Source organism: Polyodon spathula, chromosome 16, assembly GCF_017654505.1.
Source record: "Polyodon spathula isolate WHYD16114869_AA chromosome 16, ASM1765450v1, whole genome shotgun sequence".
Taxonomy (NCBI): Eukaryota; Metazoa; Chordata; class Actinopteri; order Acipenseriformes; family Polyodontidae; genus Polyodon; species Polyodon spathula.
This window is the reverse complement of record NC_054549.1, coordinates 21,297,453-21,317,452: the sequence shown is the minus strand read 5'-3', so window position 1 is coordinate 21,317,452 and position 20,000 is coordinate 21,297,453. Positions and strand designations below refer to the sequence as shown.

The window sequence follows — 20,000 nt, the reverse complement described above, 5'->3', positions numbered from 1 at the left end:
CTGACGTCAACGGGAAGCAATATCCTGTCACCAGAGGCCAGGATGTGGGCCGCTATCAGGTGCGTTTCGTCACCTTTAATCCGCGGCAGGTCAGGGGTCTCTCTACAGTCGTGTGTGTTTCCAGTCCTCCAGTATCCCATGCGCCTCTCTGTTTCAGGTCTCCTGGAGCATAGAGCACAAGAACGCTAGATCGGGCACCTACGAGGTGAAGTTTTTCGACGAGGAGTCGTATAGCATTCTGCGCAAGGTAAGGCGACTGGCAGGGAAACAGCTATAGTTTAGACTTCGAAGGACATTTCCGACCCATATATAATGATAGCCACGGTTTTCTTCAGATGCTTTTAATTTGAAGCTTTGGGTTTTTTAGTTATTTTTTTGACACGTAAAACAGCGGCTTTCAGTTGAAGCTCGTCTTTTAAGACGGCTGTGGATTGCAATTCAGATCAGCGGTGAGGTTCTGGAATTGATCAAACTGATCTGCTGGATTTGGGTAGTGGAGCTGACTTTGTAGTACTGTTTACTTAGTCCTGTGTGAGTCGCACTGCAATGCAATGACTGGGCATTAGTGGACATAAGGACCTCATTCCTCGTACACACACTCACAGTGTGTATATGATCTCTATGTATACTTGTGTGTGTGTATATATATAATATATATATATATATATATATATATATATATATATATATATATATATATATATATAATATATACAGTGGCTTGTGAAAGTATTGACCCCCCCCTTGGCATTTTTCCTATTTTGTTGCCTTACAACCTGGAATTAAAATGGATTTTTATTTGGATTTCATGTAATGGACATACACAAAATAGTCCAAATTGGTGAAGTGAAATGAAAAAAATAACTTGTTTAAAAAAATTCTAAAAAATAAATAACGGAAAAGTGGTGCGTGCATATGTATTCACCCCCTTTGCTATTAAGCCTCTAAATAAGATCTGGTGCAACCAATTACCTTCAGAAGTCACATAATTAGTTAAATAAAGTCCACCTGTGTGCAATCTAAGTGTCACATGATCTGTCACGTGATCTCAGTATATATACACCTGTTCTGAAAGGCCCCAGAGTCTGCAACACCACTAAGCAAGGGGCACCACCAAGCAAGCGGCACCATGAAGACCAAGGAGCTCTCCAAACAGGTCAGGGACAAAGTTGTGGAGAAGTACAGATCAGGGTTGGGTTATAAAAAAATATCCGAAACTTTGAACATCCCACGGAGCACCATTAAAGCCATTATTAAAAAACCATTAAAAATATATATTAAAAAAAGAATATGGCACCACAACAAACCTGGCAAGAGAGGGCACCCACCAAAACTCACGGACCGGGCAAGGAGGGCATTAATCAGAGAGGCAACAAACAGACCAAAGATAACCCTGAAGGAGCTGCAAAGCTCCACAGCGGAGATTGGAGTATCTGTCCATAGGACCACTTTAAGCCGTACACTCCACAGAGCTGGGCTTTACGGAAGAGTGGCCAGAAAAAAGCCATTGCTTAAAGAAAAAAATAAGCAAACACGTTTGGTGTTCGCCAAAAGGCATGTGGGAGACTCCCCAAACATATGGAAGAAGGTACTCTGGTCAGATGAGACTAAAATTGAGCTTTTTGGCCATCAAGGAAAACGCTATGTCTGGCGCAAACCCAACACCTCTCATCACCCGAGAACACCATCCCCACAGTGAAGCATGGTGGTGGCAGCATCATGCTGTGGGGATGTTTTTCATCGGCAGGGACTGGGAAACTGGTCAGAATTGAAGGAATGATGGATGGCGCTAAATACAGGGAAATTCTTGAGGGAAACCTGTTTCAGTCTTCCAGAGATTTGAGACTGGGACGGAGGTTCACCTTCCAGCAGGACAATGACCCTAAGCATACTGCTAAAGCAACACTCGAGTGGTTTAAGGGGAAACATTTAAATGTCTTGGAATGGCCTAGTCAAAGCCCAGACCTCAATCCAATTGAGAATCTGTGGTATGACTTAAAGATTGCTGTACACCAGCGGAACCCATCCAACTTGAAGGAGCTGGAGCAGTTTTGCCTTGAAGAATGGGCAAAAATCCCAGTGGCTAGATGTGCCAAGCTTATAGATACATACCCCAAGAGACTTGCAGCTGTAATTGCTGCAAAAGGTGGCTCTACAAAGTATTGACTGTGGGGTGGGGGGGGGGGGGGTGAATACTTATGCACGCTCAAGTTTTCTGTTTTTTTGTCTCATTTCTTGTTTGTTTCACAATAAAAAATATTTTACATCTTCAAAGTGGTAGGCATGTTGTGTAAATCAAATGATACAAACCCCCCAAAAAATCAATTTTAATTCCAGGTTGTAAGGCAACAAAATAGGAAAAATGCCAAGGGGGGGTCAATACTTTCGCAAGCCACTGTATATATGTATATTACTCTCTCTATTTATTTGTATCTCTCTCTCTCACACATATATATATATATATATATATATATATATATATATATATATATATATATATATTGATAAAATATATATCAAGCATCAAAAGAAACTTAACACTTTATTTTCGAAAAGAAATCAGGTATATAAATGATGGACACTGATGAAATGTTTTTCTTTGTAATCACTCGATCGTTCATCCTTGCCCACGACACGCTGCAGTGACTGAAGCTCTTAATCACCTAATTAGTGAGACAGTTGATTGGACGCTGGATACGGAGTGATTTCAGCTGCTGAATTGCAAGCTTGAATAAAAACAATGAAGAAAAACACACAAAAAAAAAACAAAACATGACACGTCTGCGAAGAGAGCAGCGCCTTCGTGCGATCGGCATGCTGGAGGCTGGACTGGGGCAGCGCGCTGTGGCTCACAGTCTTGGGCGCTCACAGCCAGCGATTTCAAACCTGGCGAGACGGTATAACCAGACACACTCTGTCAATGGCAGGCCACCAACCGGGAGACCAAGAGTCACAACACCTGCCCGAGAACGACAGATCACAGCTAGTGAATTTTATCCAAATATAAGTGATAATGTTTCTTTTGATGCTTAGTGTGTGTATATCTAATATCTATATCATACAACAGCACATGCATATCATTATACATTATTATTAATTTAGCTGATTCTTTTATCCCAGGTGACTCGAGCAGGGGTTGCAGGGTATCACAGGGATACAATGCAAGCTTTGTATTAGTGTAGTTTACACTGACTAACTGCAAATAACAATGCTACGAGAATATATCGGCTAGGGTGCAATTAGGTTCCAGTGAGATTGTGAAGTGTAATATCCTTTACTAACTCTCTCCATTCCTCTCCCCCCTTCTCTCTCTTCCCTTTCTCCATTTCCCTCTCAGGCTCAGAGGAACAATGAAGATGTCTCTACCATCAAGCCTCTTTTCTCTGTCAACGTGGATCACAGGGTGAGTGTGTGAGAGGGGCGCCCATTGGAATATACAGGAGAGAGAGCGAGCGAGAGGGGCTGCCATAGGAATATGGGGGGGGGGGGGGGGGGGGTTTGGCTGTGTGTGTTGGTTATTGATTATTGATGGCTGTGTGTGTTGGTTATTGATGGCTCTGTATTGGTTGTTTTCAGGGTGCTTGGAACGGGCCCTGGGTCTCCACTGAGGTTCTGGCTGCTGCTATCGGAGCTCTTGTCTATTACCTGGCCTTCAGCGCAAAGAACTCCATCCAGGCATAGAGAGAGAGAGAGGGGAGGGGAGGGGCTGAGAGGGATACTGCACCCAGACTGACTGAGGGGAGGGCTGAGAGGGTACTGCACCCAGACTGACTGAGGGGAGGGGCTGAGAGGGTACTGCACCCAGACTGACTGAGGGGAGGGGCTGAGAGGGTACTGCACCCAGACTGACTGAGGGGAGGGGCTGAGAGGGTACTGCACCCAGACTGACTGAGGGGAGGGGCTGAGAGGGTACTGCACCCAGACTGACTGAGGGGAGGGCTGAGAGGGTACTGCACCCAGACTGACTGAGGGGAGGGGCTGAGAGGGTACTGCACCCAGACTGACTGAGGGGAGGGGCTGAGAGGCTACTGCACCCAGATGGACTGACCCAGGACAGGGGTGGAGGCTGAGGCCAGTTGGGAATTTGGGAGGGTTAGGGTTACAAGTGCAGAATGGAAGCAGTGGTTTTTTGAGGGTTTTTTTTACCCCTGATTTGAAGAAGGTTCAATCTGAATGCTGTACTGTTGAGGGAATAAAATAATTTTGTACTGAAACTCAGTGTGTTTTGTTTGCTATTACAAACCAGCTTACCAGAGGTTTTTTTTTTTTTTTTTTTTTTTTTTTTTTTTTTTTTTTTTGTGTGCTTTACCAGACCTCTCTGTGCTTTACAATGCTTCCCTATGCTTTACCAGACCTCTCTGTGCTTTACAATGCTTCCCTATGCTTTACCAGACCTCTCTGTGCTTTGCAATGCTTCCCTATGCTTTACCAGACCTCTCTGTGCTTTACAATGCTTCCCTATGCTTTACCAGACCTCTCTGTGCTTTACAATGCTTCCCTATGCTTTACCAGACCTCTCTGTGCTTTACAATGCTTCCCTATGCTTTACCAGACCTCTCTGTGCTTTGCAATGCTTCCCTATGCTTGACCAGACCTCTCTGTGCTTTACAATGCTTCCCTATGCTTTACCAGACCTCTCTGTGCTTTGCAATGCTTCCCTATGCTTGACCAGACCTCTCTGTGCTTTACAATGCTTCCCTATGCTTTACCAGACCTCTGTGCTTTACAATGCTTCCCTATGCTTTACCAGACCTCTCTGTGCTTTTTTTGTTTTTATAAGGCTTGGTGGATCCAACGGGTTAAAGAATGGGCCTTGATAGCAGGAGGTTCAAATCCCAGCTCAGTCACTGTGTGTGTCCCTGAGCAAGTCACTTCACCTCTTTGTGCTCCGTCCTTCGGATGAGACAAAACGAGGTCCTATTGGAAGCGACTCTGCAGCAGCAGCAGCAGTTGATGATGCAGAGTTCACCCCCCCTAGTCTCTGAGTCGCTGTGGATAAAAGCGTCTGCTGAACCACGGGGACGGTTCCATTAAACGGAGATGGGGGTGGCTATTTTAGGGTTTATTGCTTTAAAAATGAATATTGAAACTAAACATATATCCAATAGTTTGTATGAATGTGTTTCATTTATTTTCTAATTTAAGACAGGTTGGGTGTCGCTAAAGTAACGACATTTTACATAATTTAGAAATTATTATTCTTTTTTTATTTTTTTGGTCAGGTACGCTCCTATTTTTTGTGGCTCGATAGTCACGCGCCGACCGAGCTATATTTTAAAGAAGGGGTGTTCGGTGTGTATCAATGTCACTTAAAAGACGGTAAAACACGACTTATTATATGTATTTTAAAAACAACTAATTTGAATGAAATACTTGTGTTGTAAATATTTTTTTAAAAATACATAATATCAATCTAAACAAAATCCATTGTAAGTTTTTTTTCGTTTGTTTGTTTGTTTTGTTTAACAACGCCGCTCACCCGCTGTGATTTAGAATCTTCCGAACTGTCGCGCGTTCGCGCGGTCTCAGGCTCGTGTCAGATTTGAATTATTTTTTAATTTCCTCCGAAGTTCTTTTCGTGTTGGTTTCTAAACGGTCGAGAGGGAGCTGGTTGTGCGCGGCTCTCTTTCCACGCAGTGAATATACTTTCTTCTGGTAAATGACGACAGTTAAGTAAACAAATATACAAAACATACAACATTACGTGATTTATTGATTTCCAGTGGTTACCTTTAAACCCAGAGAAAATGTCCGCCTCGTCTCCCGCACATCAGACGGCTCCTCCGCCGGTAGACTCGCCTTCGGGCTCCGGCGGGCACCGTCCTTTTGAGCCCGAACAACACGGACTGGACAGCGGCTTCAGGCTCACCTCCTTCTCCGACCTCAAGGGATGAGGGTGCAAGGTCCCGCAGGAGACCCTGCTCAAACTCCTGCGGGTACTGGAAGCGGATCCCTCGGCCGCCGAGTTGCAAGGTGCGGCGGGGCAGCAGCCCGGCCAGGACGGGCAATATCATCTCGGTGTCTCGCAACAACAACCCACCAACAAGCTCGGTAAGACTTGAGAGAAACTAAACAAAAAATAAATGCACACTACTGTGATATCTGCAGTAGTAGCAACTCCATCGTTTTCACAAAATATAATAACTAAACACCCGCTATTTAAAGTAACCCGCGTTGAGGAAGATAGGTTGGGCACAAAGGTGAAACAATGGTGACGTTAATTTTAACTAAATGTATTATTAAATTGAAAAGCTTATTGTTGATGCACAGATTTAAATAAATAGACTCATGTATTTCGATATCGCTTTTAGTTGTAATTACGACTAATCGTCGTTTTAAAGTTAAATTAACCCCTTTTTTGCCTTGAAACATTGTCAGCTTGTTAGAAAATAACACGTAAAATGCGAGGTGTGTTTTTTTATTTATTTTTTATTTAATACATGTTTTGTTAAACACTTATTAAAACACGTGTGTTATATACGCCAGAAAATGTAAGATTTAGCAATGATTGCATTTAAAATAAATAAATAAATAAATCTGGGTTAAAATTTAACAAGCTGTGTTGAAATGTAATTTTCATTAAACCGTCGACAAATTGATTGTGAATGCAAGTTGTGTGTTGTAATACTGATAAGACTAGGCTTGTCGTTCATCATTATCGCATCAGTATCTTGTTTAAAATCTGTGCGGTGCTGTAGTTTTAAATGCTCAGTGATCTTGATTGCGAAGAGAATTTAAATTCGGTCACTTTGCACGGCAGCCGGACTCTGATATGCAGCCACGTGGCCTTGTTTAGAAGTCGACCGTGCTGGTTTGCAATGCAGGGAGTCAAGTGATTGTAATCAAGCGTGTTAATCGCTTGGTTGCAAGACCTCAAGGCTACAGTGAAATATGAGAGGCAGGCTGGAGGAGTATCCCCTCAATCTGACACGCACTGACCATCACCAACAATTCAGCACCAGCGACAGTTCATCAGGGACAGTAACTCACGGTTAAGGCCACAATATATCACAAAAGCTGTGCTAAAAACAAATAGAGCTATAATAAATCAGAAACAAACAGATCCAGTACTTATTCACTTACAAATTACATAAATAAAACCCATAATGTAATAACTAGTTCGTGACCACCCCACTAACTAACAAACAAACAAGCAACAGAAACAAAAATAACAAGTTTGCTTTTCAAATTTTTATTTCAACACTAGAAGGGCCAAAATTTCGAACTACCTACAAGCGGTGCACCGGTCATTGTCACCTGTAGCGTTTTAAACAGCTGCGATATGATAATGTACCCTCCCTGATGAACTGCTGGTGATGAATTGTTGATGAGGAATTGTCATAGTGGCTCCTCTCTCTCTCTCTCAGGGATTGGGATGGATTCCTGTGTGATCCCCTTACGGCACGGCGGCCTGTCTCTGATTCAGACCACAGACTTCTTCTACCCCCTGGTGGAGGACCCCTACATGATGGTGAGGGAGGAGTACGGGCCACTGGGAGCGGAGGCTGATATTATGCAAGTTGAGGCAGGGTTAGCTGTGTGGGTGTTGATTCTAAAAAGGTGTTTATATAGAAAAAAAGAACCTTCAACTTTTTCTAATTGAATGCAGCACGGTGGCGCAGTGGTTGGCACTGCTGCCTCACAGCTCCAGGGTCCCAGGTTCGATTCTAGTCTAGGGGTCTGTCTGTGGAGTTTGCATGTTCTCCCCCTGTCTGCGTGGGTTTTCTCCAGGTACTCCGGTTTCCTCCTACAGTCCAGAGAAATGGTGTTCAGGTTGATTGGTCATTCTAAATTGCCCTGGGTGGTGCCCTGCAATGGACTGGCTTGCATCCTTGTGTCTGCCAGGTTAGGCTCCAGCTCGCCGCAACCCTGTGAAGGATTAAACGGCTATTGATAATGGATGATTATTGCACCAGTCCTTAGTTTAGGCACAAACTCAGAGGGACTGTCCATAAAAAAAAAAAAAAAAAATACTAATTGCAACTCAACTTAATAGTTTTGAACCCTTAGCGGTCCATTTATTCAGCGCTTGTCAGGCGCGACGGGTCCAATTTATTTTCACACGCACTGTTTTAAAATATTTTTTTCAGAGTAAAACAGGTTTAAAAGGCCCTGCATATCAAAAGGACACTCAGTACTGCATCTCCAGCCAAGCACCACCCCTTGTTCACTGTATATTTCACATGCCTCTTTATAGACGTGCATACTGATAAATCCTCTCCTGATCACTTGTTTTATCACCAAACTCCTCAATGATGCGATCCGAGTCATTATTTTATTACTATAACACAAAAAGCTCTGAAGATGTCTGTGATATTCTTTGAGCACTGGATGCAGAAGCAGCTATCTCCTTTGTTATGTTTGTGTTATCTCTGTGGTGCAGGGGCTACGAGATAAACCCTTTGATTTTTGGGGGGGGGGGTTTTCCCCTCAAATGGCTCATATCGGTCTCACTTGGCCATTGGAAGATTTGATAGTCTTTTTCTGGAGAAAAACTGACTAGAGACAGGGGGTCCGACATTGCACTGGAAAGGGAAAATTGTAACGTCGGACCTGGTCTGACACAGGTCGCAAAGGGTTAAATACAGTGGAAAGTGCCTAATACATGATTGTAACATAATATATGAAATAGTAGCAGCAACACAGCAGCTAAGAGCAGATATCAGGCTTAAAGAGCATGGAGAGCAAGAGAGAACAGCTGGGTCTTGAGAGTTGATTTAAATTAAATTTCACTCCAAAATTCGATCTTTTGGTTTATGTAATGCGTATTACTAAAAGTTGTATTAAAATCTGCTACCAGACCGTTCTACATAGCAACTATATATGGCGCCGCTGCCGTGTATGGAGCAGGGTATAGTATCCGAAGCACTGGCGGGGTACCTATAGCGGCTGCAAGATATGTCTTGAATACTTAGTCTGCAGGACAGTGTAAGAGAAGTGCTGTGGCAGTTTGTTTGTTAGATGCCCAGGCGACCAAAAAAGAGTTGAATGCAAACTATCATAGAGGCAGGTACAATCTCTGGGGTCACTTGACCAGTGGAAGCTGCTGCTGTTATTATTAGTAGTGACTGCTGACCTGCTGGAACAGTGACTGTTAAAGAAAGCTTTGTTATTGCCTAAGTCAGCTGCACTTCTTTTAAATCAAGGTAAGTAATGTTAAAACTGTACACTGCATTAGTAAGACCTCATCTGGAATACTGTGTTCATATCTGGTCACCTCCCTACAAAAAGGATATTGTTGTTGTAGAAAGAAGAGCGACCAGAATTATTTAAGAGGTCAAAATGCACCCTGCGTTGCAGCCCAGATCGCAGCTGAGCAACGCATTGGTAGTGAAGTTGATTTCATTTACTGGGGTTCTTGTGTGAAACAACTGTGGGCTTTTAAATTGTAGGTGTTCCCTTTTCCATTTCAACGCAGAAGCAACTCCTCTTTGTTGATGTAGGTAGTCACGCTGCAGTGCGGTTTGTAATTGTGTGCTTTATTTCACTCACTGTGTGTGTGTGTTTAATAGGGGCGCATCGCCTGTGCCAACGTGCTGAGTGACCTGTACGCCATGGGCATCACAGAGTGCGACAACATGCTGATGCTGCTGAGTGTCAGCCAGAGAATGAGCGACAAGGTGAGACATACACACACACAAACACTGAGACAGATACATATGGACACAGATAGACAGATATATTTGCACTGAATCCAGCTGAACGACTTACTGTCTGAAACGTTCTGAACTTTCATTATAAATCGGTTTATGTTCTCAAGCTTCTAACTGACACCCCCTCTATTACACCCCCCCTCCCCCAGGAGCGTGAGAAGGTGATGCCGCTGATGATGCGTGGTTTTCGGGACGCTGCGGAGGAGGGGGGCACCTCGGTGACGGGGGGGCAGACTGTCCTGAACCCCTGGATCATCATCGGGGGGGTCGCCACTGTGGTGTGCCAGGCCAGCGAGTTCATCATGTGAGTCGGTCAACCAGATCAACACTAATAATAACACTGATGAAGGCACTAGAGCCCAAACGCTGGTCTGCTTGAGTCAGTCTCTTCTAGTTTCAGTAACGCTGATGAAGGCACTAGAGCCCAAACGCTGGTCTGCTTGACTCGCTCTTCTAGTTTCAGTAACTCTGCTCTCTCCTCTCTCCCAGGCCGGACAGTGCAGTCCCTGGTGATGTGCTGGTCCTCACAAAGCCTCTCGGGACTCAGGTTGCTGTCAACGCTCACCAGTGGATGGACATTGTAAGCAGACTCTGTCCCTTCTCCCACTGATCAGAGGGGAAAAATAAGTAATTTTAGCAACCTTTAGAGTAGTTTGAGTGAAGTATTGTTGTTGTTATTATTATTATTATTATTATTATTATTATTTTAAACTACAGCTATAAATAATCTTTTTTTTTTTTATTTTTTTTTTATATAGCACCTTTCATAGGGGACCACCCTCACAAAGCGCTTTACAAGATACGAGACTAGGGTGTGTGAACTATGCATCAGCTGCAGAGTCACTCACAACAACGTCTCACCCCAAAGACGCAGCACAAGGAGGTTCAGTGACTTGCTCAGGGTCACACACAGCGAGTCAGGGGCTAAGCTGGGATTTGAACATCCTGGTTACAAACCTGTTTCTTTAACTACTGGACCACACAGCCTCCTATAATGGCCCAAATTATTTTTCTGTCACCTAGAATTTTAGGCTTGAGACATTAATTAATAAAAAAACTATGTGAACATAATTGAGATTTATAGAACATAATTTTATTTAACATCATGTAGTCAAACTACAAGTGTTTGTCAGAAGCCATGATAGCAGTACAGTAGCAGTTCATGTTAGATTTTGAAATGTCACATTTTTAAATTTCAGTATATAGAAAACTACAAACCACTGTATAATTCAATATGTTAAAAAGGGAACATTATTCAGCAGCTTTCATTTGACTTTATGAAGCAAAATTAGTTAATTCTCGAGGGTAATGGAAACCTTTTGGCCACAACAGCAAACTACTGTCTGCCTGCCTGTCTGTCTGACTCTGTCTGTCTGTTTCTCTGTCAGCCGGAGAAGTGGAACAAGATCAAGCTGGTGGTTTCGAAGGAAGATGTGAAGCTGGCTTACCAAGAGGCGATGTACAACATGGCGATGCTGAACAGGACAGGTGAGAGAGGAGAGGTGTGAGATGAGCTGGGAGTGTTATTCGTACTGTTTACACAGCAGTAAGCAGGGATGCAAAGAAGACTCCCGTTGCACGGGTTTGAGCTTTTTAATAAGACAAGCCTGGGCTTGTTACCTACACACATTGGCTTATCAAGCTCAGGAAAAAAAAAATCTGGATGGGTGAAACTACTAAGAAATAAGAGTCTTAATTTCATCCCTGAGTCATTGTGCAGTATAGACTAATGTTTCATATTTAGTATTGCTTCACACGGATTGTTTCTCTCTCTCTCAGCTGCTGCTCTGATGCACACCTTCAATGCCCACGCTGCCACTGACATCACAGGGTTCGGAATCCTGGGCCACGCCCAGAACCTGGCGCAGCAGCAGCGTTGCGATGTGGCCTTCGTCATCCACAACCTGCCCATCATTGCAAAGATGGCTGCCATCAGCAAGGCCTGCGGGAACATGTTTGGATTAGTGCAGGGGAGCTCGGCTGAGACATCGGGTGAGAGAGAGACACTGTTACACAGAGACACGCCTGAGACAATACCACACACACACTGCCATACACACATTGAGACGCACCGAGACACTACCATAGTTAGGACTCTCAGTAATGTAATGTCTATCTCGCTGTCTCTCACTCTTTCGCTCTCTTTCTCTGTCTGTCTCTCTCAGGGGGCCTGCTGGTCTGCCTGCCCCGAGAGCAGGCGGCTCGGTTTTGTGCAGAGATCAAGTCTCCGAAGTACGGTGAGGGTCACCAGGCCTGGATCATCGGTATCGTGGAGAAGGGGAACCGCAGTGCGCGCATCATCGACAAGCCCCGAATCATCGAGGTGACCCCCCGGGGGGCTGGGGTAGGGGGGCAGGAGAGCACCCCCAGCCCCGAGACAATGGCATAGAAACACACACGCGCGCACACAGAGCACTGAGACACTGGGAGAGGGAGAGAGACACACGTCCAGCCGTGAGACACACACACAGCCCTGAGACACTGGCAGGGAGAGGAGGGGGAAAGACGCACACACACACACACACACAGACTGATACACAACCCAGACTCCAGTTTTGTCGGCTGCCTTGCAGTGAGAATGCAGACTGTACTCTCCTTCGGACTGCCCTCTTCTGTCTGTCTTTCTTTTTCGATGACGTGTATAATTTCTTGATCAGTTTTTCAGCCCCTCTTTTTTCCACCCTGTTCAGCCTTTAGGGTTGAGAGCAACAGACCAAAAATTCTTCCTCTTTCTCTGTGGGAGGGAAGATGAGGGGAGAGGAGCGACACCCTCCGCTGCGACACGCAGAATTTAAACAGAAGCTCTAACTATCAAACACTAACCCACATTGCTGCTTTAGAAACGCATTGAAAGAAACATAATCCATTCAATAGCTTAACATTTACACTAGGAGTCTCTCTCATTGTCGGGAAAAGTTTGCCATTAAATTTCTGAAGTTTCTTGTAGTGTTTCTGTTGAAGACACTGAGAGACTTCCAGTGGAAACGCTTACCATTGAATTGATGAAGTTTCTTGTAGTGTTTCTATTTGACACAGAGAGAGAGAGTGCCGATGGAACAGAAGGGGTTGCCAAGGGTTGCCGAGCCACGCTGTCGACGCTGAATCACTGGGGTCCTTTTCAGACCCGACTTGACAAAGTTCTGAGATCTATCAGCTGCTCTGAACCGGACGAGCTCCGAGGAGCTGAACGGAACCGGACGAGCTCCGAGGAGCTGAACGGACTCCTCTCTCTGGGCTGTGTCTCCCATCACATTGCCTGTAGACTGCAGCGTCTTTCTGAATGTGAATCAAAGTCTTTTGAGTTGACTTGAATTTTATTAGATTGAATTTAGTGAAAGAAGTTGGAGATTGAGACAGAGCTGTGTGCATGTAAAATATATTGTCAGTGCCTTAACATGTACCCCTGACCCTACACTGTTCATAACTACCTACCTACCCTTAACAAGAAGTGTGCCTCGCTGGTCCCCCCAGGGTGTGCACCGTCTCCATCCCTTACTATTATTGGACCTGTACAGTTACATATTTCCAATAATGGCCTGTGTTTTGATTGTGAAGAGTTTGGGAGCAGGTTGATATTTGGCTCGTTTGAGGTGGAAGGTGGGGGGGGGGGGAGAGTTTAAGGGCGTTTGAAACTGTCTGTCTTATTGAATCTGTAATCTGTGTCTAAACCTGAAGTTGCCTTGACTTAATGCCTTTAAGCTTCAGAATACGGCCCCCATTTTGGATCCCGGGTAGCCGGCTATAGAGTGAGAAAGTGTGGAAACTGACGAGCCAAGATGGCGGCTGTTACTGTTGTAAAAATGGACTGGTGAGACCGCCATAGAATAGACGAAGGCGTTGAGGGAAAGTCGTGTATTAAAAAAAAAAAAAAAAAAAGTCAGTTATAATTCGATTTATCCAAACACCTCCTGTCAAAATTAGCTCGAAGAGAAGTTTTACTGTACTTTTTGTTTTCAGAATTATTATTATTATTATTTTTTTCTAGCCCTGGTTTTCTGTGGTTCATATTTCCAGATAGAATCAAAGCATTGGTGTATAACGTTTTATACTGGTTTATAGTGGTCACACTGCTTAGTTTTAAAGGCTGTTCTGTGTTATTGTGTATCTTCAGAAACCAGTCTGTACCTATGTTTCCCAGTTTCTTTCTCTTACTGGTCACCAGTTCACCACCTGTCTGTGTTACTTTTTTATTAGCTGTGAAACTAAACAAATCAATTGAACAGGGTTACTGCATCAGCAAATAAAATCATGCCAAGATTCATTCTTCTTCACTAGTTAGTGGAGAGTCTTTGATTTGATTTATTTTTGTTAACTGTGTCTGACAGATCATTTCCAAATTTAATAATAATAATTGGGTAATGTAAGCTTTTGAAGTAAGGGTCACAAATTTTTTTCAGGGTTTATTTTAACCGGTGTCCAAAATTCTATTGTACAAATGTACTCTTTAGAGCAGGGGTGCTCAGTCCTGGTCCTGGGGGGCCGGTGTCCTGGTTTTTGTTCCAACTGTACATCAAATTGCTTAATTGAACCAATTAAGCTTCTAAGAAGTGCTTGACTGGTCCAATTAACTAAATAGGGGACAGTTGGAACAAAAGCCAGGAGGACACTGGTCCTCCAGGACCAGGATTGGACACCCCTGCTTTAGAGGCACGACTTTGTTTTGTTTGAAATGTTCGTTTTCAAGCGCTTTCTGAGCGTTGGATCTGCACTCTGAGAAGTCGCTGCTATTCGGATTTCCAGTGTTAAAGGAGTCCTGTCCGTTATGCCATTGCAAATTGGGAGCAAATCATTGTGGTACGTACTTTGTAACAACCCAATCCATCCCTATTCTTTACAGATCTTTTTTGCTGTTATCGTTGTGCTGCTGAATGATCGATTTTAGTTAAGGTGAAGAGATTATACATTTTCCTAAATGAGCTTTATTTTCCTTTGTGATTTAAAAATGAAATCTAATTTATATTTAAAAAAAAAAAAAAAAAAAAAAAACTGCTTTCATAAACTTTTTTTTTAAACCTTTGCTGGTTTTTGGACAAGAATTGAGCAGCTTGTCCCAAAACCACAAGGAATCTGTGAAACCGAGGCTTCTGATTGGCTAATCCGCCTGTCCAGTGCTCTCACCGCTGCCAATGACGCTCCTCCCTCAAAACCCTGACGCCAGGGGTGGGTGGGGCTGAAACGACCCCAGGGGGTGGGGTGCTGGCTGAGCTGAGCCAATCAGAAGCCTCCCATTGCTTGTAACCACCAAAAACCATGTTCAGAATAAAAACAAATTATTAGTGTCTTTTAAATAAACCATGTGTGTTGTGATTTTATTATATATTGATAAATACCGATGTGACAGTTCGTGTACATAATGTTCTCCTGTGTGGTGATGGCATCCCCAGCATACGAACGCACAGAGGAGTGCTGAAGTTAATGATAGGCAAAGAGAATCGGACCAACGAAACAGTAATTAATCCCAAGCTTTCATGACCTTAAAGGTCTCTTCTTCAGGTAAAAGTAGAGTCAATTATTTGACCAAGTAGCAGCACAGCTACACTTCTATTATCACTGCAAGAGTAGATCTCACACTGAAACGTTTAAACTACCACAGGCTCTACAGAAACAGATTAATATATGCCTTTTAGTTTTTTATGCAGATTGAATTGCTTCTAATATGTTTCTACGTGTCAGATGTCTCATCATGTTGAGAGTCATTCTCTTGCACTCTGTACGATGGACACAGCAAACTGGGAGAATGAATCTCACCACGATCGGGGGAGGCACCCAACACGTAGAAACATGAGACACAGACTAACCACAGATTAGCGGATGTAAAACTGAGGCACAGGGAGGAGGGAGGGTCTATCACACAGAGACGAGAGAATGAAACACTCAACACAATCAGACACAAACATAAGAGACACAGACTCGCCACAAATTAGCTGATATAAAATGAGGCACAGGGAGGAGGGAGGGTCTGTCACACAATGAGACGAGAGAATGAAACACCCATTGTGCTCAGAGGGGAGACTCAGCACACAGTGTTAACATCTGTTCCTGACTCCAATCTGCATTGCAAGAAGGTTACAGTATTGTTTAGATTTTATTAAATGAACAACACAAGCCAGCAGGAATCTGAGGTATCAGTTTAAGAGCGGGCATGTCAGTGTGTTTGTATCGCAGCTTTAAGGCTAAACTCCTTGTGTCTTGTGGTATTCAGATCCAGTGGTTGAAGCACTGATATTGGTTTCTGAAACAGTCGTTTTCAATATTTGAGACATGGGGAGTGTGGAAAATGAGGGGTGTTGAATCGTTGCAGGGGGGGGATACGGTTGCTATAACGGCATGGGTCTCTGCAGCCCTTCTCTTCCCTCCCGGTCCTGCCTCAGAATCTCTCCCAGCATGCCTTGCAGGCTCCGCAGACCGAGCAGTAACCCTGCGTCCGAACCTCCGTGACTCACGCCGTCGTGAGACGAGAAGAGAGGAGAGGAGGTGTGAGCGAAGTCTATGAGACGCACATCGAACCTGACGCTGTCCACCGAGCAGGGCTGGATAGAGAGGAGAGGAGAGGAAGTGTGAGCGAAGTCTATGAGACGCACATCGAACCTGACGCTGTCCACCGAGCAGGGCTGGATAGAGAGGAGAGGAGAGGAAGTGTGAGCGAAGTCTATGAGACGCACATCGAACCTGACGCTGTCCACCGAGCAGGGCTGGATAGAGAGGAGAGGAAAGTAAGTGTGAATGAAGTCTATGAGATGCACATCGAACCTGACACTGTCCACCGAGCAGGGCTGGAGAGAGAGGAGAGGAAAGGAAGTGTGAGTGAAGTCTATGAGACGCACATCGAACCTGACACTGTCCACCGAGCAGGGCTGGAGAGAGAGGAGAGGAGAGGAAGTGTGAGTGAAGTCTATGAGACGCAAATCGAACCTGACACTGTCCACCGAGCAGGGCTGTAGAGAGAGCAGGAGAGGAAAGGAAGTGTGAGTGAAGTCTATGAGACGCACATCGAACCTGACACTGTCCACCGAGCAGGGCTGGAGAGAGAGCAGGAGAGGAGAGGAGAGGAGAGTGGACAAGGAAAAACTTAAAAACCTAAGTCAAGCAGAAAACACTGACACAGGCTCGTGATTTCAATTTCCTTTACTAACAAGGCAAAAAAATCAAAGTCGATAAATTAAGCAACAGTTTTGACTGCCTGGGCCTTACCTCTGCCCCCTCGTAGAGGATAAGCAGGGAGCTGGAGTAGAAGCGATACCCCTCCTGCCTCTCCACGATCTCCCTCAGCTCCCCAAGCCTCGTCAGGACCCCTGCGATGACCCCGCGCCTCAGCCGCGCCCCGCTGTGGAAGAACTGCCCCAGGACCTCCTGACAGCCCTCCACAGACAGGCTCCGCCCCAGGTACTTATTGAGGAAAATCATCTGATCAGAGTCCAGCTGAAACACCTGAGAGGAGAAAGAGGGGGAGGGGGGAGTCAGTGTGTGTGTGTGTGCAGGGCTTCTCTCTCTCTGTCTCACTGTGTGTCTCATCATAGTATCTCTGTCTGTCTCTGTGTGTCTCATTACTGTATCTCAGTGCCTCTCTCTGTCTGTCCCAGTGTGATACTCTCTGTATCTCACTGTGTGTGTGTGTCTCTCTGTGTATCTCAGTGTGTGTATCTCTCTCTGTATCTCAATGCAGCTCAGTGTGTCTCTGTGTATCTCAGTGTGTATCTCTCATTGTGTCTGTGTAGCTCAGTGTGTGCATCTCAGTGTGTCTGTGTATCCCAGTGTGTGTATCTCTCTGTGTATCTCAGTGTCTGTGTGTCTCTTTCTCAGTGTGTCTCTCTGTGTCTCTCTCAGACCCTGTCACCTGCATGCCGCACACTCTCATCCCCAGCTCTGCTGAGGTGCTCTGCTCGCACTTCTTGCTCTGGCTCCTCTGCTTCTCCAGACTCGCTCCCTCGCCATGCTGCCGGCACCCCAGCTTCACATCCAGAACGCAGGGAAGTCGGAACCCCTGAGTCAGGTCCTCCAGGAGGAGAAACTCTAAGAGTGGATGAGAGGACAGGAGAGAGATGTGGAGAGAGAGAGAGACAAGAGAAACTGACAGAGACACCGTTTCTGTGCATTGAGTGATAAACCCCCCCCTCTCTCTCACCTCTCTCCCCCTCCTCTCTCAGTCGCTCCACTCTGTACTGGTACAGCCTCCTTGCCCAGGGGTTGAGCTGTGCCAGCAGGTCCTGGGTTCGAGGTGGGCAGCCCGAGAGAGGCAACCGCAGCATGTAAGGCTGCTTTAGGGCTTCCAGAGTCTCGTCACGACTGCAGAGTCAAGCATGGAAGAGTAAAGGATATACTGAGAGACACACACTGAGACACACACTGAGATACACACTGAGATACACACACTGAGAGACACTGAGACACACACTGAGATACACTGAGACACACTGAGAGACACTGAGACACACACTGAGATACACACTGAGATACACACACTGAGACACACAGAGAGACACACTGAGAGACACTCTGAGACAACTGAGATTCACACTGAGAGACACATACTGACAGACACACAGGCACACACCAAGACAACTGAGACACACACTGAGACAACTGAGATACACATTGAGATACACACTGAGACACACACTGAGATATACAGAGACACACACAGATACACTCTGAGATACACAGGGACACACACTGAGATACACTGAGATACACACAGGCACACACTGAGACACATTGAGATAGGCTGAGGCATGCACACACTGTATTCCCAGACGTTAAGACTTGATGCAGCGTGGGGGTGGCACCAATACTCACGTTTTGGGGCTCCCTACACTATCTCCGACCCTCTCCCCCTCTCTCCCCAAGGAAGCGCCTCTGTTCCTCTTGGAGCAGCACACCCTCGCCACAGAGGCATGGCTCGTTCCAGCCGGGTGGGCAATCAGTAGGATTGAACCTGTCTTGGACTGTTCCACTCTGACCAAGACCACACCTGTAGGGTGGGGGGCAGAAAACACTTTGAATTATTTAAGTCAGTGTGTGTCTTATTGCCCCAGTATGTGTGCGTCTCAGCGGGTGTATGCCTGTCTCAGTGCGTCTCAGTGTGTGTCTGTGTCTCAGTGTGTGTATGCCTGTCTCAGTGTGTCTTAGTGTGTGTACGTCTATCTCAGTGTATCTGTATCTCTGTGTCCCAGTGTGTCTGTGTCTCAATGTGTCTTTGTGTCTCAGTGTGTCTCTGTGTCTCATTGCATTGAAGGCTAGGGTTAGGCTCCCCCTGGTACAGCAGCATACCGATAGCAACCCTGCAGCTCCCCCTGCTGCCTCAGCTTGGTGCTGCAGTGTGAATGTTCTCAGTGTTGCAGTTTGAATGGTCTCGGTGCTGCAGTGTGAATGTTCTCGGTGTTGCAGTTTGAATGGTCTCGGTGCTGCAGTTTGAATGGTCTCGGTGTTGCAGTGTGAACGGTCTCGGTGTTGCGGTGTGAACGGTCTCGGTGTTGCAGTGTGAACGGTCTCGGTGTTGCGGTGTGAATGGTCTCGGTGTTGCAGTGTGAATGGTCTCGGTGCTGCGGTGTGAACGGTCTCGGTGCTGCGGTGTGAACGGTCTCGGTGTTGCAGTGTGAACGGTCTCGGTGTTGCAGTGTGAATGGTCGCGGTGCTGCGGTGTGAACGGTCTCGGTGTTGCGGTGTGAATGGTCTCGGTGTTGCGGTGTGAACGGTCTCGGTGTTGCGGTGTGAATGGTCTCGGTGTTGCGGTGTGAACGGTCTCGGTGCTGCGGTGTGAACGGTGTGCGGTGTGAACGGTCGGTGCTGCGGTGTGAACGGTCTCGGTGCTGCGGTGTGAACGGTCTCGGTGTTGCAGTGTGAATGGTCTCGGTGTTGCAGTGTGAACGGTCTCGGTGCTGCAGTGTGAACGGTCTCGGTGCTGCGGTGTGAACGGTCTCGGTGCTGCAGTGTGAACGGTCTCGGTGCAGTATGAACGGTCTCAGTGTGAACGGTCTCGGTGCTGCGGTGTGAATGGTCTCGGTGCTGCAGTGTGAACGGTCTCGGTGCTGCAGTTTGAATGGTCGCGGTGTTGCGGTGTGAACGGTCTCGGTGTTGCGGTGTGAATGGTCTCGGTGTTGCAGTATGAACGGTCGCGGTGTTGCAGTGTGAACGGTCTCGGTGCTGCGGTGTGAACGGTCTCGGTGCTGCGGTGTGAACGGTCTCACCTCGGTACTGTGGTGTGAATGGTCTCAGCTCGGCCGGCAGTCTGCGGTACACGTCGTGTTCACGGCGGATCAGCACTTTGCACACGGTCCCTGAGTCGAAGCGCAGGATGCAGCTGTGCCCGCCCACCTGGTGCACAAACGGCTCCAGAGCCACGCCCCTCGG

General features: G+C 45.9%; 3 protein-coding genes across 3 annotated transcripts in view; 2 read left to right on the top strand and 1 right to left on the bottom strand.

Moving 5' to 3' along the window:
* The window catches only part of ssr4 (signal sequence receptor, delta), a 5,600-nt gene extending 1,386 nt beyond the window's left edge, over nucleotides 1-4,214 (top strand). The window contains exons 3-6 of the mRNA XM_041273843.1: nucleotides 1-59; nucleotides 158-247; nucleotides 3,338-3,403; nucleotides 3,577-4,214. The exon at nucleotides 1-59 is cut by the window's left edge and continues 16 nt beyond it. Of these exons, the coding sequence (XP_041129777.1) occupies nucleotides 1-59; nucleotides 158-247; nucleotides 3,338-3,403; nucleotides 3,577-3,681 (320 nt within the window). The 3' untranslated portion in view covers nucleotides 3,682-4,214. The remainder of the gene's footprint in view (nucleotides 60-157; nucleotides 248-3,337; nucleotides 3,404-3,576) is intronic.
* A 1,314-nt stretch (nucleotides 4,215-5,528) lies between these two features.
* Nucleotides 5,529-14,945, top strand: LOC121328773 (selenide, water dikinase 1-like). The gene is made up of 8 exons (XM_041273826.1): nucleotides 5,529-6,051; nucleotides 7,368-7,471; nucleotides 9,513-9,620; nucleotides 9,803-9,957; nucleotides 10,143-10,233; nucleotides 11,042-11,141; nucleotides 11,433-11,645; nucleotides 11,819-14,945. The coding sequence occupies exons 2-8, from the start codon at nucleotides 7,376-7,378 to the stop codon at nucleotides 12,040-12,042; spliced, it is 987 nt and encodes a 328-aa protein (XP_041129760.1). The 5' UTR covers nucleotides 5,529-6,051; nucleotides 7,368-7,375; the 3' UTR covers nucleotides 12,043-14,945.
* A 98-nt stretch (nucleotides 14,946-15,043) lies between these two features.
* LOC121328772 (inositol hexakisphosphate kinase 2-like) overlaps nucleotides 15,044-20,000 on the bottom strand; it is an 8,530-nt gene continuing 3,573 nt past the window's right edge. The window contains exons 3-8 of the mRNA XM_041273824.1: nucleotides 19,838-20,000; nucleotides 18,447-18,621; nucleotides 17,776-17,936; nucleotides 17,488-17,663; nucleotides 16,845-17,081; nucleotides 15,044-16,345 (exon numbers count right to left, since the gene is read on the bottom strand). The exon at nucleotides 19,838-20,000 is cut by the window's right edge and continues 74 nt beyond it. Coding sequence (XP_041129758.1) covers nucleotides 15,971-16,345; nucleotides 16,845-17,081; nucleotides 17,488-17,663; nucleotides 17,776-17,936; nucleotides 18,447-18,621; nucleotides 19,838-20,000 — 1,287 coding nt within the window. The 3' untranslated portion in view covers nucleotides 15,044-15,970. The remainder of the gene's footprint in view (nucleotides 16,346-16,844; nucleotides 17,082-17,487; nucleotides 17,664-17,775; nucleotides 17,937-18,446; nucleotides 18,622-19,837) is intronic.